This window comes from Condylostylus longicornis, unplaced genomic scaffold (genome assembly GCF_029603195.1).
Source record: "Condylostylus longicornis isolate FDR11 unplaced genomic scaffold, ASM2960319v2 ptg000048l, whole genome shotgun sequence".
NCBI classification, from domain to species: Eukaryota; Metazoa; Arthropoda; class Insecta; order Diptera; family Dolichopodidae; genus Condylostylus; species Condylostylus longicornis.
In genome coordinates, this window is record NW_026578017.1 from 5,189,279 (window position 1) to 5,213,574 (window position 24,296).

The 24,296-nt window shown below is 27.2% G+C and overlaps 1 protein-coding gene across 1 annotated transcript; it reads right to left on the minus strand.

The window, feature by feature from the left end:
- Positions 1–364: 364 nt before the first annotated feature.
- On the minus strand, positions 365–24,137 carry LOC129610807 (uncharacterized). The gene is made up of 19 exons (XM_055523535.1): positions 23,654–24,137; positions 13,952–14,075; positions 13,279–13,795; positions 12,004–12,163; positions 10,422–11,765; positions 9,380–10,354; positions 8,471–8,631; positions 7,352–7,463; positions 7,181–7,282; positions 6,944–7,077; positions 3,667–3,952; positions 3,394–3,606; positions 2,992–3,321; positions 2,748–2,931; positions 2,519–2,678; positions 2,320–2,446; positions 2,090–2,256; positions 590–1,165; positions 365–463 (listed from the first exon to the last, which is right to left on the minus strand). The coding sequence occupies exons 2-19, from the start codon at positions 14,059–14,061 to the stop codon at positions 365–367; spliced, it is 5,757 nt and encodes a 1,918-aa protein (XP_055379510.1). The 5' UTR covers positions 14,062–14,075; positions 23,654–24,137.
- Positions 24,138–24,296: the final 159 nt, after the last annotated feature.

A 24,296-nucleotide genomic window follows, 5' to 3' on the forward strand; every position in this document is an offset into this window, starting at 1 on the left:
GTTTTATTGTCTTTTTTCGTACTTTATTTCAAAAATACAGAATAACATTTTATTGTCAAATATCAATAATTAAATTAGAAAAATAAAAACATGTAATATAAAATTTTTAGACTAAAAAAAGTGTTGTGCATAACTTGTTCTATAAGTTATTCACATACATATGTATATATAGATTATATAATATTTTGATTTTTTTACATTATTTGTCATTATTATAGATCATTTTGTATCAAATCAAAAATTGTAAATTTAATTTATAAAATAAATTTTCTATTTTTTTTTTTTTGCTTTACTATAGTTTTTTAATATTTTTCTTATTTCATAAAATAATTGTAAAATAAAATTCATAATATGTTCTTAAAAACTAGTTATACTCAGATTCCATATCATTATTACTTCTTCTAGCATTATTATTATTGTTATTATTATTGTCATTGTTGTAAATTGTACTGTTAGAAGAATACTTTGTGTTTCCATTATTATAATTATTACTATTACCATTTTTAATATAAATATTATTTTTATTATAATTATTACTATTATTATTATTAAGGAATTTATTACTACCATTATTGTTATTATTGCTGTTATAATTTATATTAATGTTATTATTATTATTCTTTCTATTTCCACTATTAATATTTTTGTAATTATTATTATTATCATTTATATTATTATCGTTATGATTAGAGATATTTCTATTATTATAATACTTATTATCATTATTATTGTAACTGTTGGTATTCTTATTATTATTATTATTGAAATTATTACTATTATTTTTATTATTCATAAAATTTTTATTATTACTATTGTTATAATAACCATTATTGTTATTGTAATTTTTGTCATTCCTGCTACTATTATTATTGTTATTGCTATTATTATTATTATTATTTTGCCTGTATTTATTGTCATTTTGTTGTTGCTGCCTCCTATGTGGATATTTATTTCCATTATGGTTATAATTAAATGTATCACTTGAAGATCTTTTTGTATATTTAGCTATTTCACTTCTAATCCATGGTATATATTTTGGAACATTTGCATAAACTCCAGGTAATTTAGGATGTGCACACATTATGCCCCATGAAACAATACCTCCAACAAACCATTTATCACGTTCTCCAGGATACGGACATAATAGTGGACCGCCAGAATCTCCCTATAAAAAATTATAAAAAATTAATAATCAACTATTAGAAAGTTTAGAACATTATGCAGCACGGTGTCTCGTATCTAAGTGCGCAGTCGATATTGACTTTAAGTTTCTGTAATTCGAAAACTTTTGGCATGTAGCGATCAGTGTTCCCACTCAATAAAAACAAAATGTATCCAATTTCAAGAAAAAAATGTATCCAAAATGTATCCAGCCTCCTAAAGTAGAATTATTATACTAAATCGCCTTATTTTATACCAATAAACTCATAAATAATATTAATTTGCTTTATTCAACAATGTAAGTTTCGTTATTTATAGTAAATTCTTTTAAAAATCACACGCAATTTCTATTACATTTTAAAATTTAAGGTCAGAAAATATATGTTCTGTAGCTGTTGAACTATGCGGTAAAAACTATTCAGCACGAAAACGGGCAAATTTTATTTAGTCAGCAAATAACATTTTTTGGAAGATAATGCACTTAAAAGTTACAGCACTTTAAAAGTTTTCTAACATTTATTTAGTGTTCGAGAAAGATATGTATCCATATTTCAGATTTGAGTATCTTTGTATCCAAGCTAAATTTTAAAGCAAAAATGTATCCAAATGGATACAATTGTATCCAAGTGGGAACGCTGGTAGCGATGCACTTAAATATGTGATTTTCTCTATATATTGTACTACTAAATTCTATTGAATTATTGTATTCAATTAATTTTATTTTATTCAAAAAGTTATGTAAAGTTTGTCCAACTTTTTTGAGTTACAAGAGCGGTACAAGAAATTTTATTATATATTGTCCAACTTTGAAAACTTAAAATTTTTAAAAAATAACGTTACTTTGATATTATTAAAAAAATGTGAGGAATTTGTGCTACAAATTTAGTTTTTTCTCAATTTTATATTTGATTGGTGATTTGAAACTCACCTGACAAGCATCTTTTCCACCCTCTTCGTAACCAGCGCAAATCATACCATCAGTTACGTTTAATGATTCAAGCCATTCATCACATTTCTCTCGTTTTACCACAGGAACTTTAACTTCATTTACAGACAGTTCATATGAAGCTGTAATGGCGCTTTGATTTTTGCTTACTATAATGAAAAATTAAAATATACCACAATTTTTTAAGATTTGTATTATATTAAATTTACTACCATTTTTATCTTCACGTTTTCCCCAACCAATAACTGTACAAACTGTTCCAGCTTTTAATTCTTGTAAATGAGTCGGAGGTAAACATACTGGCAGTAAATGCTCATGAAAGGCTACCCGTTTTGAAAGCTTTTATTTTTTTAATAATGTGGAAAGAGATAAGTCGTATTATCAATAATCTATTAAGGAAAAAACAAATACCTGAAAAAGAGCAATATCATTATCATGCGCCACTTCCGTATTGTACTGTGGGTGAGGAATAACAGTTTTAACTTTTAATTTTTGTCCATAATAAGTATGAGAGTTTCGTCTTGTAACACCGAGTTGAATGGTCCAATCATTTATGTCTCGCAACGTATGACTTTACAAAAAAAAACAGTAATTGTAAATATTAACTCACAAGAGTGATAGGAATTCAAATAAAACTTACTTTCCAATGCAGTGTGAAGCTGTTAAGACCCACTGGTCAGCAATTAATACCCCGGCACAATAAAATATTTCCTCTGGGCCACCTAAAATTGCTGCCAGAAAAGGCCAATCGCCAGGATTTGAAGGCTCTCCACCAACAATTCTTTTTGAAATTCTATGCTTCTTATTTTTCACTTTTCCACAATCTGAATTTACATTAAGTAAAAGTATAAAATAAGTTTTTTAAAATGAATATGTTTTTTTACCGAAATTGCTACACTGTAGTTCTAACTTTGGATAATTTCCTTCAGTTTGACATTTGGAAAATTCTTTAATTAAATTAACATTTGGGCTTTTATTATATCGTCGATAAAATTCAGGAGATGCAGATCTCGTTCCATTTGCACCAATAACCGGTTTTGTGATTTTATGTCCATTTACAGAATCATATCCTAGCATCGAACATACCGTAGGAGGAGATACGGTTGAATCCCAATTTGATATGCACGCTGGAACCCATTGTTTTTTTGTTCCATTAACTTTATAAATTTCTAAAAATCCTCTTCCTATATCACCATTGCGTTCACTTAGACGTACTACAATAAATTTTTATTTACCACTTTACAACATAATTTACTTTTTATCGTTTTAACATATAAAATACTTACTACAACTTCTCTCGTCTTGCGCATAGGGACAATCGACTGTACCATCACACATTTGTTTTTGGCTCATACATCGATTTTCACCGCAATAAATTGAATTTTCATCACAAAAATCACAATTTAATTCGTCAGTTTGGTCCATACAATCAACATGACCATCGCATCGCCAATCATTTGGTATACATCGTGTTTGATCGCATAAAAATCCATGACACACTAAATTAAAGGTATATATATGTGCATACAAGTGTAGTGAAATATTTAAAAATATCTTACCAGGATTTACAGCATCTTCATATACTTTTCTTACTTGGCTATAGCCAACACATTCTTCTGGATTTTTGCTATCAGTAAATAAATTGCAGTTTAGATAATCTGGCAACTGTAATCCAAAAACATCAAAAAAGAATCCACAACGTCTCATTGTTTCCATGCATAAAGATTTACAAGGAGGTACCGTTGTGCCAGTAGACCCGCATTTTGGTACAAATAGTGTACATAAGAATAACGACACCAATTCGTAACACCGAACATCCACTAAAGCATCATATGCCTCCAAATCCTATTGCATTTTGAAAAATGTTTTATTATTAACGTAATTAATTACGAAGGATTTCTTGATTTACTTAAACGATTGCATAATAAATTTTAATCGATCATTTTTTTGACGCTTATGTTAATTAAAGTAATCAAATTTTCTTAATTACTCGTAAATGTTAAAACTCGTTGTAAATTAATTTAGCCCTTGAGAGATAATAAACATCATTAAATATTAAGAACTGTAAGCATGGTAATCAAGACTTCATTTTATTACTCAGACTAAATAAAATTGGAAAATGTTTTCTTTTTTCGATTCATATAGGCATTATTTGATATGATTATAAAAGTAAAAATAGCGGGTTAGCGTAAGTAAGGACTACTCAAAGCCATGGTTACAGAAAAAATATTTAAAATATGAAAGCGTTTTTGACAGCAAAAAAAAATTAAGTTGGGTTAAATCAATGGTTTATATTGTAGCACTTTTCCCTTGAACAACAAGTGAAAACACTGCTTTTAAAAACAATCTAAGTATACCTCATTATACCCGTACGAACGTATGTTCGAAGGGTATACTAAATTTGCCTTACCGTTTGTAACGCTAATTGGATATGATCGGGGTACCGGTTCGGGTAGCTGCCATACAACTTCAAAATTTATTTGGCTATATCTCAGAAACTATAAAAGTTGTGATATTGAAATTTCACACAAACGAATATATTAGTAGGGCCAATGTGTCTCATAAAAGCCGTTGAAATTACTTGGCTCCTTCTGGTACCTGCCATGCAACTCCAAAAGTTATTTGGCTATATCTCAGAAACTATATAAGCTTTGGTATTGAAATTTCACACAAACGAATATATTAGTAGGGCCAATATGTCCTATAAAAGTCGATGAAATTACTTGGCTCCTTCTGGTACCTGCCATACAACTTCAAAAGTTATTTGACTATATCTCAGAAACTAAATAAGCTATGGTATTGAAATTTCACACAAACAAATATACTAGTAGGGCCAATGTGTTTGATAAAAGTTGTTAAAATTTCTTGGCTCCTTCTGGTACCTGCCACACAACTTCAAAATTTATTTGGCTATACCTCAGAAACTATAAAAGTTATGGTATTGAAATTTCATACAAACGAATATATTACTAGGACCAATGTGTATGATAAAATTTCTTTGCTCTTTGTGGTAGCTGCCGTACAACTTAAAGTATTCAACTTGGCACACACAGTATTTTGAAAAACTCACAGTACTGAAATTTTACATAAATTAATATGGTAATACTGCAACTTCAAGTCATAGTCTGTCCCATAGTCAGTTATGGCATCTTTATTCGCACATAGGATAACAAATTCGTACGGGTATCACAGAGTTGACAAGGTCAACTCTATTTTTTTTCTCATATAGTATTAAAATTATTATCATTCATGTATGAAACTATTTCTAGGATCGCATAAATTTGGGATGAAAAGTTTATGCAGTTTTTGACAAAAACAAGAATTAATTTAAAGTGAGTTTGCCATAATGCTCGATTTTAAAGATTAGATGCGTGAGTTAAGAAAAATAATTATATTTTTTAATGTCATGAAATTTACCGTTGAAATTTACCGTACCGCTTTCTGCGTTCATAGAGATTTAATAAAGCTGGCGTTTTTGCAAATTATAAGGTGCCAAATATTCAAATTTTACACATTTCAAAAATAAAGCGGTCTAGAACAAAAACGGCATCAAAAATTTGCAAAAATCGGGTTTGAGATAACTGTAAATGTTAACTGCCATTTTGTCTTTTTAAAATTTAAATATTGAATGCCGTTGTACAAAAAACCATCCACTATATTCCTGCGTTTTCTAAAGTTTGAAAAATATTACGATTTCACTTTAATTAATAGTTAAAAAATGCCGTTTTTAAGGTTGGTTTTAGGGGGGTATGGCTTTATAGAGGGGGAGGAGATAGGTAAAACTTTTCTTGTAAGCAAATAAGTTTCCAGTAAAGGTCTATGAACACAAAAAATTTCAGCTTTCTATCATCAAGGGTGTAAAAGTTTTGTAAACATGTCGAAGGCCGGACGGACGACAAAGTGAAACTAACAAGCACTGTTTTTCAAAATTTTTTTGGAAAAGTGCTAAAAGAAGACCAAAATTAAATAAATATGAAAAGCAGGGCGAAAAAAGAAAGTATCAATTTTTTTTTCATTTGCGTCAACTCTACCAATTTAGATCAATAGCTCATAGTGAAAATACCTCTAGAGAACAGAAGCGCATTGTGCAAAAGAAGCAGAATATAAGGGCACAAGAAGTCCCTAAGTAAATCCACTTTCTAAACTTCATACAATTTTTTTCTGCTTTTCCACGAATTTGGGAAGTTACTTATTTTTTTATACTCCCTAGGTTTTTGAGAGTTTTGTATTATGATTAGAATCGATATCCTAAAATTTGTTCGAGTATAACTTCAAAATTAGTCCCAATACATTATATCTTAACAATAAGTTTTATTTAAAGTTTTATTCATTTTGGAAAAACTTATTGTACAAATTGCTAAAATCTTTTTTATAGAAAATTTTTTATAGAAAATCATGTCACGGATATTTTATTGATTCTTACTTTTTCCCAAATCATTTATGAGTGAAAATGTAAAGCCATTCGAGATCATATTAATGGTACCTCATACGATAATATTTGATTTACTTTTTTTAACGCCTCTTTTGAAGAAGATTTCCAAACATTTCTTTGTAATAATATAGGGTAATTAAAATTTTAGGAAGTTGCATAATGAGAAAGTTTTTAGTATTAGACAGGCGAAATGAGTTAAATATCAAGTTAACTGTCTAATTTTTACTTTAATTAACACTTCTATTAATAGTATCATTTGTCCACAAAAGACAAAAAAAAATGTAATGGTTTTGTACATTTAAATATAATACATATACATACATATGGTATAATATAACAAACATACATATATAATGGTACTCGTATATTGGGCTTTAGAAGTTTTAATAAATAATTTTACTTACAACTTGGGTTTCAAGTTGGCCAAAGTGTCCAATGTAATTTGGAAATACGGTGTAATTGTACGGTATATGAGTTGTTTGACAAAATTTAACTATTATTGGTAAACATATGCCAGGTGCTGGGTTCTTTCCTAAAACTATGAATGAGTGTATTTAAATTATTATAAAAATATTTTGTTAAATATATCGATTCCAATATTCTATTAAGTTTTATTTAATTGATAAATTATAGTTATTTACCTGATACCATATCAACATCCTTTGGAATTGCAGGCGAATATATAATGGTTTTGTTGACAAATTTTATTGTTGGATATGCGTTAAAGTATGCCACAAGACCGCCTAATTATTTTAAATTATTAAAATAATTGTCAAAAATATTAAACTAAAAATTCGTTAATATTAATTTACCAGCTATTGCAAGGAGAGCTAAGGCATTGACAAAAAGTTGTAATAGACGAAACTTTGTCCGATTACTCTGATTTGGATATGGTAATGCTGAGCTTTTTCGGCGGCTAATAATCTAAACAAAAATAAAGTAGGAGGGATATGAGTAGAATTAAAAAAATAATTAAGACTAGAAAAGTTTTGCATTCATTTCAGGAGCACTGTGTAAACGTTAATGTCCTTTTACTAAAGACAATGTGAAAGTTTTCTTTAATGAGCATGCTAAAATAGTATCATAAACAAATCCCTTTCTTAAAATATCAATTATTTAATGAATTTGAAATCTAAATCGAAGTTAAAATTTGGTTTTCCAAGTTCGTTATAAAATTTAATTTTATGGAACGTAGTGTAATATCTAATAAAACATTTTCAGTAACACAGAAGCACCTGAAACGTTTTCATTCATATATAAAACACGTCTTTTAGAAGAAGATATTAAACACGTCCTTCTTTTAAATGATTTAATCTAGACTTGTTCAATCGACAATGTCTTTTGTATAAATCACTTAAATCAATTTTGAGTGTAACATAGGTGAGTTATTTTGAAAGGGACGTGAATCCATTTACAATTTCAAAACTCTTTTATTTCCAAAGTAATGATAATGTCAATATTTGGAGTTGAAACTAATGTTTTCGGACAACAAAATAAATATTCTTCAATGTAATTAACCAGTTAACCGAATTTTTGATTTCTTTAAACCCAAACGGAGCAATTTTTTTAATTGAAATAGGTTAGCGTCACTTTCCAAATAAACCATCCATATGCTCATTATCATCCATAAAACATTGTTATACTCGTAGCCTATTAAAATATTAACAAATAAATCTTACAAAAATGTTCTTACATCTGCACTTGCAGAAATTTTTGAAAGGGTTTTATATTAAATTTAAATACCATGTTACTACCCCTGTATTAATGAAGAATTCAGCTAATGGATGTCAGACAATGGCAGAATTTTGTTGAGAAAGCAATGTCACCTATATTACCTTCACTACCAATTTCAAGTTTTCTATTTTTGTTGCCATACATATTATTTTTATTTGTCATGTTTTATCTTTAATTTAAAACATTTCAAAGCTTACCTTATGCTGAAGCGACATATTTGAAGTACCATTTTGAAATTTAACAACTGTCTGAAGACTTGCTGGTGTTGATGTACTTTTTGTTATTGGTGAATTAGGTACTGACATTTGATCTTGTTGTTCTTGAATTGTGTCGTTCGGAATTTTGAATGTTTGTTTATCTAAAATATTATGAAATATGACGTAACTATAAAATCGAACAATTGAGTAATAATAAAGATGAAAGAAACATATCGTAAAATATTTTTAATGGTAAAAATCGCATTTTAGTTTTATTTCTACTTTTTTACATTTATTTTTCGTACACAAGAACTCTTTGTTCAAGGTCAATGCATAAAAGAGTAAAATGCTGAAAGTTTGGATTAAAAGTAGGACAACAATAAATAAGTACAAAATTGAATATGATTGGCAGAAGATGGCACTAGTATTAAAAACAAAAAGCCTTCATTTCTGTTTTTACTATTTAAGCATTTTACTAACACTAATCTTGTCAACAATGTTTTATTGTTGTTAATGGTGAAATATTTTTCGGCTTCTTTCACCCTAAACTTGTTGAAAACAACTGTCTACATCTTCAACTATGGAAATTTTAATCTATACACCTTTAATTATCAAAAATCTTTTTTATTGATAATGTAAAGTAAGGAGCTAGCTATATGAAGCTATCAGAAAAATTCGTACGAAAAATGAGTATTAGTTGAATTTTTTTTAAACTAGTTGAAATGACCATATAATTCCACCAGAGGCAAATAAAATATTTCATGTTCCTTTTTCCGACAGCTTTAATTAGCGTCGAGGAAATGGTATGAGTTTTCAAATTTTTACAATTGTTGCGTAATACTTCAAGTTATTACGATTTAAATTTAAATAAATAGCTTGCTAGTAGGATTTGTAGTTCAGTATACTCACTTTTTAGTAATTTTTTCATTGTTGGAATCAAAGGAGCCTCCATAATTTTCGAGTTATATCCTGGACTAGAGGTTTGACTAAAACTATCACTCGATATTGTTGAATCTTGTCTGGTTGTAATGCGATTCGCTGGTGGTGGTGATGATATATTTGATGTAGATTTATTATTATTAAGTTTTGTTGACAATGTTCCACCAGACATGGATGATGATGAAGATAATGAAGAACCTGACGTTGCTGTTTTATGTCTTTCTGGAATAACAAAAGTGCTATCGATTTCCTCTTTACCATTATTATGCCGAATATCACTTTTCTTGATTTTCGATGCGTTTTGAATTAAAGGAGTTTCCATACTTTTAGAATTATAGCCGGGACTTGAAGTCATGGAGAAACTATCACTTGATATGCTTGAGTCTTGTCGCTGATGAATTTTTGGATATGCAATGGGGGGTGGTCTAGTTTTTGTTAATTTTTTGCGAAATGATAAATTATTATTTGTTTCAGTTGACGAATTTGTACTACTTGAACCGATATTTGAGATTGATGGAAGTTTACGACCACTACCTATCAAATTTGGTACATTTTGGTAATTTCCAATATCGTTTGATGGTTGCTGTCGTGTTGGTGGCGTAGGTGGAGTGGGGCGTAATTTACTCTTGTTATGGGCATCTTTATTGACATTTTCATTATTTGAAATTGGCGGTGAAATTTTAGGGGGTTGCTGATTTGAATTTTGTTGCTTAGATCCATTTCCACGCATGGGTACAATTGGTAGATTGCGATTTTGATTTTTATTAAAATTATAGTTTGTATTAGTCAAATGAGTTGGAGATGTAGATGCAGATTGTTCAATGCGAAAAGATTCTTTTGAAAGTGGTGAATCAATAGTTTTTTCTGTTAGACAACTATCTAATGAAGATTGTGTATCAACAGATGAAAATCGACTCCGGAAATCTCCATTGTTCCCACCATTTGCTGAAAAATTAATAGTAGTCAATTTTTAATTTCATAATCAAATATATTTATACAATATTAAAATTACCATTTGGCGAAGTTCTAACTGCACCTGAATCAACAGAAGCCAAATTTTTTTCACTGCCGTTATTTGATGATATATAACCGGTATCAATAGTCAATTGAGATTTATTTGAATCACTTGATGAACGATTGGAATATCTTGAATTGTTCATAATATTTTTACTCATTGTTGTAGGAGACGGTGATGGGGTTGCTGCAGTTGTGGTTATATCTAAACTATTCATTAATATCATATCATTTTGAATCATTTCATTACAGTTACGGCCGTTTGTTGTTGCGTTATTTCCGGATGACATAGATGATTGAGATGTATACAAATCATTAGTGACTTCTAATAAATTATTACTGCTGCCATTACTACTGCTGTGATTATTACGACTAGATGATTGTTTTGGAGAAATTGATGATAGTATTGAACGTGGTGATGGTGCCGTATTTATTGATGGTTCATCAAAAACGGAATTATTATCTAAACTCATATGATCATCATAATCATCCATATCAACATTACCATCGTCATCAATGCCGGTTTCATCATTATCATCAAACAATTCTGCTTGGTTACTCTTTTCATCTTCATCGTCAGCGCAATTGTCGTTATCATCATCAACATCAACTACATTATTTTGAATACTATTAAAATTTTGCATTTTATTGTTGTAATTTTTATTTTGGTGTAACTGGTACTGCCTCTTTATTAAGTTAATGCTATTCACTAAATTAATATCTTTTTTTGTGGATTGTTGCTGTTCATTATATAGTTGTTTAGGTTCTTGATTTTTTTGTGACACATTATAATGACCAAGGCAATCAATACTATTGTCATGATGATTAACAATTATTTTATTTGTTGAATTTGATTTTATTGCTGATGACATAGATGATGAAGAATTATTATTTTTTAAAACGTTTTGTTGCTGTTTTTGTTGTTGCTGTTGTTGAGTATTAAAAAACTTTGTTAATGGTTTTGTTACAATAGACGTTTCTGCACCTGAATTCATGTAATTATTTATTATTGATTGCTGTGGTTGATTTTGTTTCTGTGGTTGTTCCACTTGTTGTTGTTTTCTATCATTTATATTATTATGTCCAAGTCCATTATTTGTTTTGAGGGTAACTACGGAATTATATTTTGTTGTGTTACAATTTTGTTCTGAATTTCCATTAGGTAATATATTTTTGGGATTAAATGACAATTTATTGGAATGGTTTCCAATGTAATAATGATGTCTATGATCTGATGTTTCATCAATTGAATTATAGGGATAATCCATTTCTCTTGTTTTACCGCGATGATTAATTGAATGTTGATAGCTTTGACTTTGATTTTCACCACCTAAATCGAATACTTAAATTTAATTTTAATGGTTTTAGTATTAAACTTGAAACTTTTATAAATGAATTTATATTTAATATATGAAATATTTAATATTATGTGCGTTAATAACATATAGACTAAGACCAAGTTATAAAAGGTTTTCAAATTATTCAAAGTATATTATTAACTTTATTTAGCAGCTACATATGTAAGTAATTTAACACCCATTATAATTTGATAAAATCCATAAAATTTAATAAGTACTTACGATTTAAAAATTTTCCACGATTAAATGTTCTCTTTGGGATGGGAGGAGGTGGAATAGAACTCACAGCAGCAACTGCTTTTGCTGCTATTGATTGTACTATATTTACAGCAACTTGTGTTTTTGATTGTTGATTGTTATTCATAAGTGTTGGTGGGGTTTTCTGTTTTGATTAAATAATAAATAAAAAACAAATCCTTTTTCTTTATTTCTTCGGTAAAAATTTATTTGGAAAGGAGTTGCAAAGCGGCAAAATAGGTTTTTTAAATAAGTTCCCCAAGAAATTGAAAGTTTAAATTGCAAAACGGATATTGAAAAAATAAATTTTTCTTACTTAAAGGTAATTATTAAAAAATGAAGGTCAAGAAAAGTGGACTTTAATATTTATTTAACTTATAATTTTAAAGCTATTTATTGTGTCTTTACTAAGCTATTTCGAAATGAGAATTTAAACTATTCACGAGAATATGTATGAACTAATTTAGGGAAAATATAGTATGTATCCCGATTCTCTGCTCTCTCTTAAGTTACTGCCTTTTGAAATTTGTAAAATCTTAATTTTCCGCAACTTATACTTTCAAAACTGCAACCTTTTTCATATTTCCATAAATAGAGAAATCTAACGGTAAATGTCGTACCATCAAAAAATATAATTATTTTTTTTTAACTGACACAATTGACTTTTAAATTTGAGCTTTATTTTAACGCCCCTTCACTTTTTTTTCTCATCCTTAATGTATGCAATCTTTGAAGTATTTTAAATGATATATGAATGAAAGTAATTTTAAATATAGATTATTTGAAGAGCAGTATTTTTACTAGTTGAGGTGAAAAGTTCTACTTTATAAAACATTGGTTTCACCCAACTTTTTTTATGAAACATTTATTGGTTTTGCCGAAAAACACGGCAAATAACAGGACGACTAGAAAAAATTTCCTTGCTAGGGTATAATTTACTGCACGAGCCTGTAATATTTTTATATATATTTTATATATATGTATATATATATTATGTATGTATATATGTATTTGCATCTATAGATCTACACTTTCGTTTTTTATGAAGAGAAGAGAAGATGTAGGTCGTAAGTAACGATCTTTTTTAAAACCGAACATGCGATTTTTAAAAATTTACTTGCATTTAGTTTTTCAGCCTTTCGGTTTCAGATCTTTGAGATCTGATCTTTGAGGCTTTTAAGATTTGAAGGTGAAATAAAAAATTAAACGTTAAACGTACATGTTTTCTTTGAAATAAAATATTAAAATTCAATGACTTGCCTTCGGCTCCATCGAAATTGAATTATTCGATTTCAATTGAGTACCTTCTGATATTGTTGATGATGAAGGTGTTGTTTGTTCTCTTTGAATTTTCAAATGATTTTGATGGTGATATTGTTGACTTTGCTGATAATTAGGCGGTTTTTCTTTTCCAGAAAAAATATTCGGTTGATATTGTGACTGAGTTTGCTGCATCTGTTTTGATTCGTGATACATTTCTGGTTGTCGTAGTTTTGGTGTTTGAAAATTTATTATTTTTGATTGAGTTCCTTCTTGTAATTTTGCATTTTGATTTTGAATGTGATTTGAAAGTGATTGTTGCTTATTTTGCTCTTGTTTTTGATGGTATTTATAATTTCTTTCGTCTAATGTGGGATAACAATGAGCTGAATGCCTTCTAATAATGTTTGGGTTCGGTGTTGGCAAAAGAGTTGCTGAACAACACTCTTTTTGTTGCTTATCGTAGAAATCCAATAAAGAACTATTTGGTAATGCCAAACTTCCAGCACGGTTAGCTCTTTTATATTTAATTATAGGAAAAAAAATTATTGATATAAAGGTAAATTAAGAAATTAATTAGTTAAAAAGCTAAATTTAAAATATTCGAAAAAATTAAGGCTCGAACGCATATATAGCTATTTATATCGATATTTGAAATAATCCTTATATTTACCTTGTCCGATTTTGAACAAACTCCTCAAAAGAGTTGTGTGATAATTGATCTAACGGATCAATGTTTTTCTTTGGGTTGATAGAAGTGGACATTTTTCCTAAAATCGTCATTAAAAGTTTTTATTCTGAAAAATATAAAAATAATACACAATTTCAGGTAAGCTTTAAATATTTTAGGTTTTTTATATTTTGTTTTGTGTAATAGTTAAAATTTACACTATTTACACTGAGTTTAGCACAAATAAAACCGTTCGGACAAATTATTTTCAATATTCTCATAAATGTAAAGTAAAGATATATTGTAATTTTATGACTGTAATTAAAATCCACAATTACAGGTTGCTCTAGAAAAGGGAAAAGTACTGTTGTTATTCTTTTTCTGTTACCGTTCCTACCAATATAAAATAACAAAAACTTTTATTTTAATCGTCCAATTTTGTATTATGGAAAGTATTCAGTAAAAAAGCTTAATAGATCTGAAGTGTATAGCTTAATAGCTCTCAAATTTACCATTTTTACTTTAGTAATTTTAACCAAATTTACTTAAGTAATTTCTTAGTTAATACTATTTTTTCTTAATTATCTCGCAATACAAACAAATATTATCTAATGTAGCGCAAACGTTGTCCAGATCCTTATATGGTTACCTTTTTTAAGCTCTTATAATTGATGTGGAACTGAAACCTTTTGTCATAGAAATAAAGAGACACACAGACAGATAAGCAAGCAGAGTGAAATTAGTATCAAAATTAGTTTTTCTCCTTCAATATTAGAAAATGTACCAAGTAAAGGCTTAAAAATTTATCTTACATTTAATATGTAAGACCAGTATCTTTATTTAGTAAGCATTTCAATTAATTCAATTCTACTAAAACAGGCGACATTTATATAACTATTTACCTATTTTTATAATAGATATTCAAAAAATAATATACATACGTTTGTATTAACATTTTTAATATTTAATCTAATATTTATTATATTAATATAAGCATATATATTACATATTACTACATATTTAATATGTATATATTACGTATATATATATATACCGTGTTTATAAACATGTATAACGTGTTTATATTTATTAATATGAACTAAATGTCGAAATGTATAATTTTGTGTTAAAAGAATGGTCTATTTCTATTTACTTTGTAGTGCCTATTATCATGTTAAACAGTGATGATACCCTTCAACAGTTGAATACAATTTGACTCTGGACACTTACTTGAATACATGTACACAAAAAAACGATTTTTTTTCTTACGATCATATATTGTTTTCATTCTTATTATCAAAACAAAAAAGATATTCTGTAAAATTTAAATAGGATGCAAACTTTTTAAGTTATATGACACTGAAAATATCTTGAATTTCTGTTAAGAATCCTCTATAATTGGAAACATTTGCTCGTTTTTACATCACGCAAACAATTTTGTTAATTTTGCACTCCTATTTGGTGTATTTTCACATAACTCACCAAAAATCAAAATTTGAGCATTTCGTAAACTAAAATCAGATTTATACACACGTAATATGTTCACATGCAAATATTTTAGGAGAATTTTAGCTTTCCCATATTCCTATTATTGTCTCAAATTTAATTTAAATGAGAACAAATAAATTTCTTTAGTATAGCTCCAATAATTTGTATATATAAATAATAGACATAATGCCAAATAACTTCTGGAGCTGTATGGCAGCTATCAGAAGTGCTCATGAGATCTCAACAACTTTTAATGATATAGCTGCCATTTTATTTTGCAAAATTTCAATACTGTAAGTTGAACAATTTTTAAGATTTAGCCAAATAACTTTTGGCTAAATCTTCTGGCAGCTGCCAGAAGGAGCCAAGCAATTTTAATGATTTTTATCAAGCACAATGGCTTGATAGCTTTCATAATTTCTGATATATAGTCAAATAAATTTTTAAGTTGTATGGCAGCTACTTGAACCAAAATTGAGGAACCAACTAAGAATTCGACGCTGATCAAAAACATATATACCTGAGTCTATATCTTAGACCATTTGTAATGCTGAAAACGGTAAGGCAAGTTTAATACGGGTATAAAAATGTAAGCTGCTAAGTATAAGCCCTCTTTATAAGTCGAGGCGATAACTGCGCAAAACAAAGTGATCTCATCTAGCTTACGATTTCAGAAAGCAATAAGCTGATAAGGGCAGCATTTAGTTAAAACTTTTTCTTTTGTCATCCAATATTGTCAATAAAAATTAATAAAAATAAGAACAATTTTGAATGTAAAGTAGAAAATTATACTTTTAACTTTACTTTTTTGTAGCTATGACAATAATATTGTGAAAACAAGATTTTTCTCGCGAACCGGCTTCTACTTTATTTGATTTCATCACTCTTTGTGTGTGTATATACAATATGATAGAACAGTAAAAATATATACAAACGACTATTTGCATACCATTAACCTACCCGTATTTAAAAAGTTTTTAGTAAACCTATTCATTGTGTATTCATTCCTTTTTAAAATAAAAAAAATACAATTTGGTCCTATTTAATATCAAGATTCTGCGAGTATGAACATAATTATCCCATTCCACTTTATAGAGGAAAATGATTTTGTTTTTTTTTTTTACATTTACGTTTTTTATGGCAATTGATTAAATGATTTTATATCTTGTAGAATTTCAGTTTTATTATTTATATACAGCGTGATTGTTATACAACAACATATACCATTGGTTAGAAGATCGAAAATGTGTAAAACTTTTGTTCTGGACTGGCTGCCAAATCACAAATCAGAACAGGGTCTCTAGGGATTTTAACGAATTTTCACGAAATTTTTACTTTTCCAGTTTTTTTTTTATTGTAACTTCTATTCTGAAAAATATAGGAAATTAAAACAAACAGTTTCAAAAGGCCCTAGTAAAGGACTTAAAATATAAATGCTGCTTAATTCTGTATTTTATGTACCTTCGGAATGCAAAGCATTCGAACTTTCAGGAAAATAAAATTTTCCCCTTCCTGTTTTCAATTTTTTCAAACTAGATAATTTCGTAAGAAATTTTTTAAAACCTTGAAATTTTTTTACAGAATTTTGCCTAGCTGCTTAAGCTTTAATTCAAGTCCTCAAACATTAAAAAAGTTTTTCTGTTACAGAAGATGTAGCACAAAAACCATTTCTATGTCAAGATTTTAAAGACCCTTAAAGGAAAGGATTTTAAGCGTTGTAATTGTCAACTATCATTAATTTTTGGTGACAATAGTCACTCGAAAAAACAGTTGACATTTTGAAGCGCTGTTATTTTGATAAAAAATTTGAATTTTAATGTTTTTATTGAAATGTAACAAATAATATTAAAATTGAAACGAAATTTTTATACAAAATTTTAATTTGAAAAACAAAAATAGATTTTAAAAATTTTGAAATTTTTGAAAAGAAAAACTAGAATTTTTTATTACGAAAAACAAAAAAAGAATCTAGTAATCAAAAAATTCTTTCGAAACTTTTCTTGGTAAAGAAAATTGAAAGGTTTTTTATTTTTGCCAATTTTTATAAGAAATGGTACCTATATGGTTTGAAATTTTTAAATGCATTTCTCTCAGATTGGGTGCAATTTAAAAATTTGAAAAAAATATTTTCGAAATCTAGGCACCATTTGGCATTTGAAGTTATTAAAATTATCCAGCTGGAGCGAATTTTTAAAGACATGCCATATAAATTTTGACATTTATTTTAATTTAAAAAAAAAAATTCTTAATAGGAAAATTTAATTTTTTAGAACAAAATGGAGTATGTGATATTTACATTATGAAGATAATAAATAATTAATAAATAATTCAACGGGGTTAATGAATTTTAAACATATTCCTATAAAAGCTAAAATTTTCATACGGTTGATGCAACTAAAGAGGTGTTCCACTAAAGTAATCAATTGCGATTAAATAAAAATAGGTGTGAAAGAAGAAAAACATAAAATTTTGCCGAATTAGGTGAATTTCATAGGAGAATTTGGTGTTTATTTTGAGAAATTTGTAAATTTTTTAGTAAAGGAATATAAAATTGAATTTAATTTTAGTTTTATCAACATCTGGCCTGATTTTAATTGAATTTGTGACTCACATTTCTTCTGTGCCATAAAAAATTTTGTAATGTTTGAGGATTTAAATTGAAATTTAAGCAACTTTCTGTAAAAAAAAATTTCAAGGTTTTACCCAACCAATTTGGAACAAAAGTTTTACCCATTTTCGATCTTCTAACCAATGGTATATGTTGTTGTATAACTTTCTGTATCACTCTTACCTATCTGTATCATTGTTTACCTTAAAAAAGTTTCCAGTTTTTCAGTATAATAGTTTAAAGATCTATTTTGATTAATAGAAGCTATAAAAGCTTCCAAACAATCTATTTATCAAACGTTTTTTGAAAATATGTGCTACATTTTTAAAATAAATTAAAATTTAATTCACGGTCAAAACTCATTATACGAATAATTTATAACTGAACTAATCTAAAATTTATTGTGTATAGCTATTAAGGCAATTACGTTTCCCAGTATGTCACAATTTTAACGATCATGTTAATCACTTGGTTCTTTCGCAATTTTTGCAATTAAATTTTTAAAAATTAATTCAATAAAGCGGAAAATTTGAGATTTCAAATCCAAAATATTTTCTTTATCAATAATTTTGTCTCATACGAAAATCAAACAAATGGAAAAAAAACTATAATAACAATCAGTTGCGTTTGCAACGTATATTGGAATTTACGATGCACGCGTATTGTAAATCCAATATTACGTATATTGGATTTATGATATGCGTGCCTCATATCGCATTGGAATTTATGACTAACGTCAGTTGCGCGCATTTGACATACATACCGGGAAACCACTTAAAATTGCATTTCTAAGTCAATTTCAGGACTTTGATCGAAAGAAAAATTGATATTGTCCTAAATTTGCTAAAAATATTTACTCCTTCTTATTTTATTATATTGTTGGAGTTGGTCTTACGGCAAATAAAAACATAGTTGCAAAAACAACATAGTTTGTGTCAACAAATATTAAAATGTTCTAGCAACATTTTAACAAGACATTAAATTTTTAAAAAATGTATTATTGACTTATCGACAACGCAGTAACCATGTCCACTTAGATATGTAGTGCATCCCAAAAGTTTATTTGTTTTCATAAAACTTAATACCTGTATTTCATATAGTCCTTAATTTCGAGTGCTACTATCGTATCTACAAACTATATTGTAATGCAATTTTACACGATTTAGTGATGCTATAAACTCAGCGTAAATTGTTTTTTCCAATAACTTAAGAACAAAATATCAACAAATTGAAAAAAAAAAAAAAACAAAATAAAAAAAGAATCCTATAGTTACTTAAATTGCCACTAAATTTGGCAACGTCAAATTTTTTCATATTTTTTGTTTTCTTATTCTTTCAGTTGTTGTGTTCTACGTTACAATTTTTTGGTTTCTATTTATGTTTCTTTCGTTTTATGTTCACGGATTTTTCACATCATTTTATTTTATGATCAAAAAAAGACCTTCAAAAGAAGAAAATTGCGTATAAGAATCCTAGGTAAATTGTCCAAATATTATTTCTACATGTATAGATATATGAAAATATGGAAGAAAAATAATGGCATAGCTTGCCAATTATAAGGTGTGTTTTACCATCGAATAAATTAAGAATGTCGATTACATTTTTGTCTTTGAAAATGGGTTTTTTTTATAACTCAATGTGTAATGTGTTTATCTTTCAAAAAACGATTCCGTTCAGAAAATAGTTAGTTAGTGTCTAAAAGGCGTTATACCAAGCTTTCGAAATTAATTTGTGTTATGTGCAGAATAAATCCCTTTCTTATTTTAGAAACTAAATTGCATTTGAGTGAAGGGAAAATTATGTAAGGGTAAAATTACGTTGTCTTCGATCAAAATAATGCTCCGAGGGAAGAACACAACAGCCATAGATCGTATATGATATATTATCCAGATCCCGTATTTTTTTATACGTATTGTAATTAAAGCTATAAAATCTTTAATTGCAATACGTCATCTAATGTATAAAATAATTTTTGAAAACGGGCAGTTTTCAAATCCAGAGCAGTTTGCTGAGGAACACCCTTAAAATGTTATTCCATATTTCTCTAGTATAAGAAAATTTTTTAGGATTATAAACGAAAGAACAAATTTATAACAATTTTCAAACATAATTTTTTTTTTGTAGATATAAAATTTTGAGCATCAACAATCTTCCAGCGATAAGTAAAATTTATGAAAATTATTTACTTTTATTTCACTTCGATGGTGTTGAGCTTTTATTTTTACAAAAGTAATTTCGTATACTCAATGGCTTCTTATTTATTTTTATTACTTTTTATATATTTTTGTGTCATTGAAAATAATTTTAAGGATGCTTCAAATTAGTTAGGAAATTAATGCGATTATTTTAGAGTTAACAACTTGTTGGTTGTGACTATTTTATCATTAATATTTATTTTTTTATTTTATTAGCGCCATTTTTATTGTTTTCGTAATTTTTTGCTTATAAGTTGATTATTTATTTAGTTTTTTCTAATTAGATTGAAAATATTACGTATTGACTATAAGTGGAAAAGGAACAAGTACGTTTTTGATGCCACGAATTGGAGAAATAAAATTTCAAAACAACTTAAACGAAAATTTTTTTCACACCATTGTTCAAAATATGAAAATAACTTTATTTCTAGCAAAGCAAATGCCTAAAGTGCCTTTTACGTAATATTATAATTTTACAAATTTAACGTAACCATATTTCTTTCATGTTTAGTTTGTTTTGTCAATCATAAGTGAACAAATTTACAACAAGACCGAGTTTCCATTTATTTTGCTAATAATGAAAATTTATTACTAAAGTATTGGTTACCAATAGAAGTTTTGAATGAAAGTTATCCATGAACAATATAGTTTCTCAAAAAAGGGTGCGAAATTTTTGGAAAGCTATCCAAAAATTTATTTTTAACGCAATTCCCATTTCTTTAATTCAATTTCTGTGCAAGCATTTAGTAGTCACGTAAGAAGAGTATTTTCGCAGTTGCATATTATTGTACTAGCTGAAGTTATGTTATACTCGTATAATAGGTTATGTTTATATAAGACAAAATCAATATTTTTGATTTCATTTTCACAGTGCAAATCACAAGTCAAATATATACAAACCAAATCTAACTTTTTAGGTCATAATCAAAAGTCACCAAATACATATATTTATATTTATTTTCACACGACTGGGTAAAGAAGTCATGAAGTGTTCGGCCAATTTCGTTTGAGTCTTTTGAAAATCCACCTTACCAGACTCCAGGTCCATAGAAGAAGAAGAAGAAAGAGAAAAGTTTAAAAAAAGTTTCAAAACCATCATCCGTTAACCACCGTTCACTCAAAAATTCCTTTAAAAATTTCGTTGCAGAAGTTATTTAGAACAGAGTACGTTCTCTTATACGCCTTTATTGTATTAATGTTGTTCATTCACTGAAAACCTAATAATTTTGGTTATAATTAGAGAAATAAAAGCAAAAGTTGCAAACACTTTTCATCGCAATTCTCTTCTATGTTTATCATATTATGATAGTTGGGATATTAGTGACCTAGCCACAAAAAACTGTTTTTAGTTAATTTGTTCCATGCTTATTTCATCCGCAAATTTCCCTGTAAAAATACAAACGTATTCACAATTCCTTTTAAAAACCGGAAAACGGGTAAGTTTTAAACAGATTGAAAATTCATTATCAAAAGGAAACTTCTTATTAATTTTTAAAAAATATGTTAAAAATGAATAAAGTAAAAAAAAATTAAAGCACTGCAGAATCAAAGAAAAAGTTTAGTGAATGTTTTTTATTTTTCTGTTCTCTTTATTCAAATATTGCCACAATAATATACAATACTTATGTAATACATGTATAACCTGAAATATAAATTTATATTATACTGTGTATATACATACGTTATACAGATAACTGGAGAAGTACGTAGACATACCTAATTTTGAAATATTTTAAATACTCTCAGTTTTATCGAAGGAATGTTTCAAATTAGAATTCAAATACCTTTCACAAAAGAATCTTTTTATAAAAATTTTTATTGCTTTTTTTCTTTATACTAAAAGGCATTTAATTTTATAATATTATAAATGGTGACCATGATGTACAAGCATATACATATATATAGTAATATTACAAAGTAGTTATAAATTATATAATGTTAGAAATATTTTTCAATGTTTTTCATTTGATATTACCATAAATTTTATATTTGTGTAGGTACGAGTACTTGTGTATGTTTAAAATTCCGAATTGATTTTGCATATCACAGCTTTTGTAAATAATTTAAGTCAACTATGTAAATTTGGAAAATAGTAAAACATAACTGTATACAGTTTGTTCAGCCTTTATAACTGATAGTATCAACCAAAAATTACATTATTATCATTTTGAAAATGCCCCTAACTTTATGCAAAATTTATCAAATATCAAAATGAAAATAAATATTTAAAAATTTAGATAGCGCAACAATAATTATTGACAAGTGATATTTCTCATTAAACTTTTCTATGCAGAAATAAAAAAATTTGAGCAAAGGTAAAATATAAACTGAATATTTCTCTTTCATATTCATATACTTCTTAAAATTTATTAAATGTTAAAAACATTGAAAATTAAGTTTATAAGCGCAAATACCAAAATGCACAATTATTAATATACCCTGGTACAACAATTTACATGACTTAATAGTACACTTATTGACACTCAAATTGCATGCTTGTACGCCTGTGAGAATACATACATATATATGTGTTCTCAAATATTGGATATATCACAGGTTTTAACAATTATTATTATTAATTTTATTTTACTAGAATAAAGTTTCTTTGCAGCTTTTCTCTCTGGCAAGTTACTTCTTCTTAAAAAATTTCGAAATGTTAAATTTTTAGATGTTGTCAACAATAATTGTACTTTTATAGTACATAGCCACTAGAAAATGTGATCAATTATTGACACCATTAATAATTTATCTAGTCAGTGCATCCGTCCTTTCGTTTTTCTATTTGTGACACTATCTTTGAAATTTTTAGAGTAAGCAAAAGTGCTTACATTTCCCATCCAATATTTAAATATAAATTGACTTGCTTGAATTAAATTTGAGAGATAAACATTTTCAAAAAAGTTAAAATATTTACTGTTAAACACAGTCATATCATCCTTAGGCATTTGTCAATATACATTGTTTTCAAATCGATTAAAGAACAAACTCAAATTTTCGTTTTCACAAGGGTTTATACAGAATATGAACTTTTACCCATATTCTGTTAGTCTCATCACTTGACGTGATGGATTATAAGTTGAAAATCTTCCACGTTTATGAAAAAAATCAATTCCGAAATTCAAAATTTTACATTGAAAAATCAAATTTTTTTTCAACTTAAGTGATGCGACTAACATAAAATGATTGTTTCACTTTGAAATTTCAAAATATACAAGAAATTCCATAAGAGCTAGGAACTCCATGAATAGCTACAAAGGGAGCTAAACAAGAGCTTTATTGAGCTTTTAATAAGATTTTTGACATTATAAATTGTGAAAATATGAGCTTCGTAATTAGCATATATGTATGTATATACAGTAAAAAAATATTTTGTCTATTTTCTTTATCAAATATTTTGCTTTTATAAAAACTTACCCGTGTTTACTTTATATCCAAAAAATTGTGTTAATTATAATAAAAGCCAATTTATAAAATGATTTTTAAATTTCTTACATATTCTTACAATTTTTTGTTATTAATTTTAAAAAATTAAATTATATAAATTATTTTAACTTGCAATAGCATGAACTTATTATAGGTTACTGGGCATACAAGCTCCAATGTATATTTTAAACTACTTAGGTCTTATAATTATTTTCAATTAATTTATTTTATTTTCTTATACATAAATTCTCATTTATTTTTTATTACATAGTTAAAAAATTTCTTTTAATTTTATACTAATAAACTATTATTGTCATTAGGTTCTAGTGTTCATTATTATCATAATTTCTTTATTGTCGAAGTTATTGAGACATAAAATTTGAAAGCTTTTGTGATTTAAATAAACTAAAGATTAATTTATTTCTCCTTTTACATCCTTTTTAGTTATTATAAATGCAACAAAACAAAAAAACAAAATGAGTAAAACCCGGAAATAAAAAAAAATTTTTAGCAATTAAGTAAAAAATAAAAAAAAAATCCTTTTTGAACACAATTTCGAAATAGTTAATTAATTTGATTTTCTTTTTGTTTTTTGTTTTTTTATTAAATTTTTTTTGTTTTAATTCGTTTGCAC

Bases quoted from the DNA above. Each gene is read 5' to 3' on its own strand.
- LOC129610807 (XM_055523535.1), bottom strand. From the start codon at position 14,061: ATGACGATTTTAGGAAAAATGTCCACTTCTATCAACCCAAAGAAAAAC. The intron at 8,632-9,379 runs GTGAGTATACTG...ATAATATTTTAG, and splicing joins AATGAAAAAATTACTAAAAA to ATAAACAAACATTCAAAATT. The intron at 3,322-3,393 runs GTAAGTATTTTA...AATTTATTGTAG, and splicing joins GCAAGACGAGAGAAGTTGTA to TACGTCTAAGTGAACGCAAT.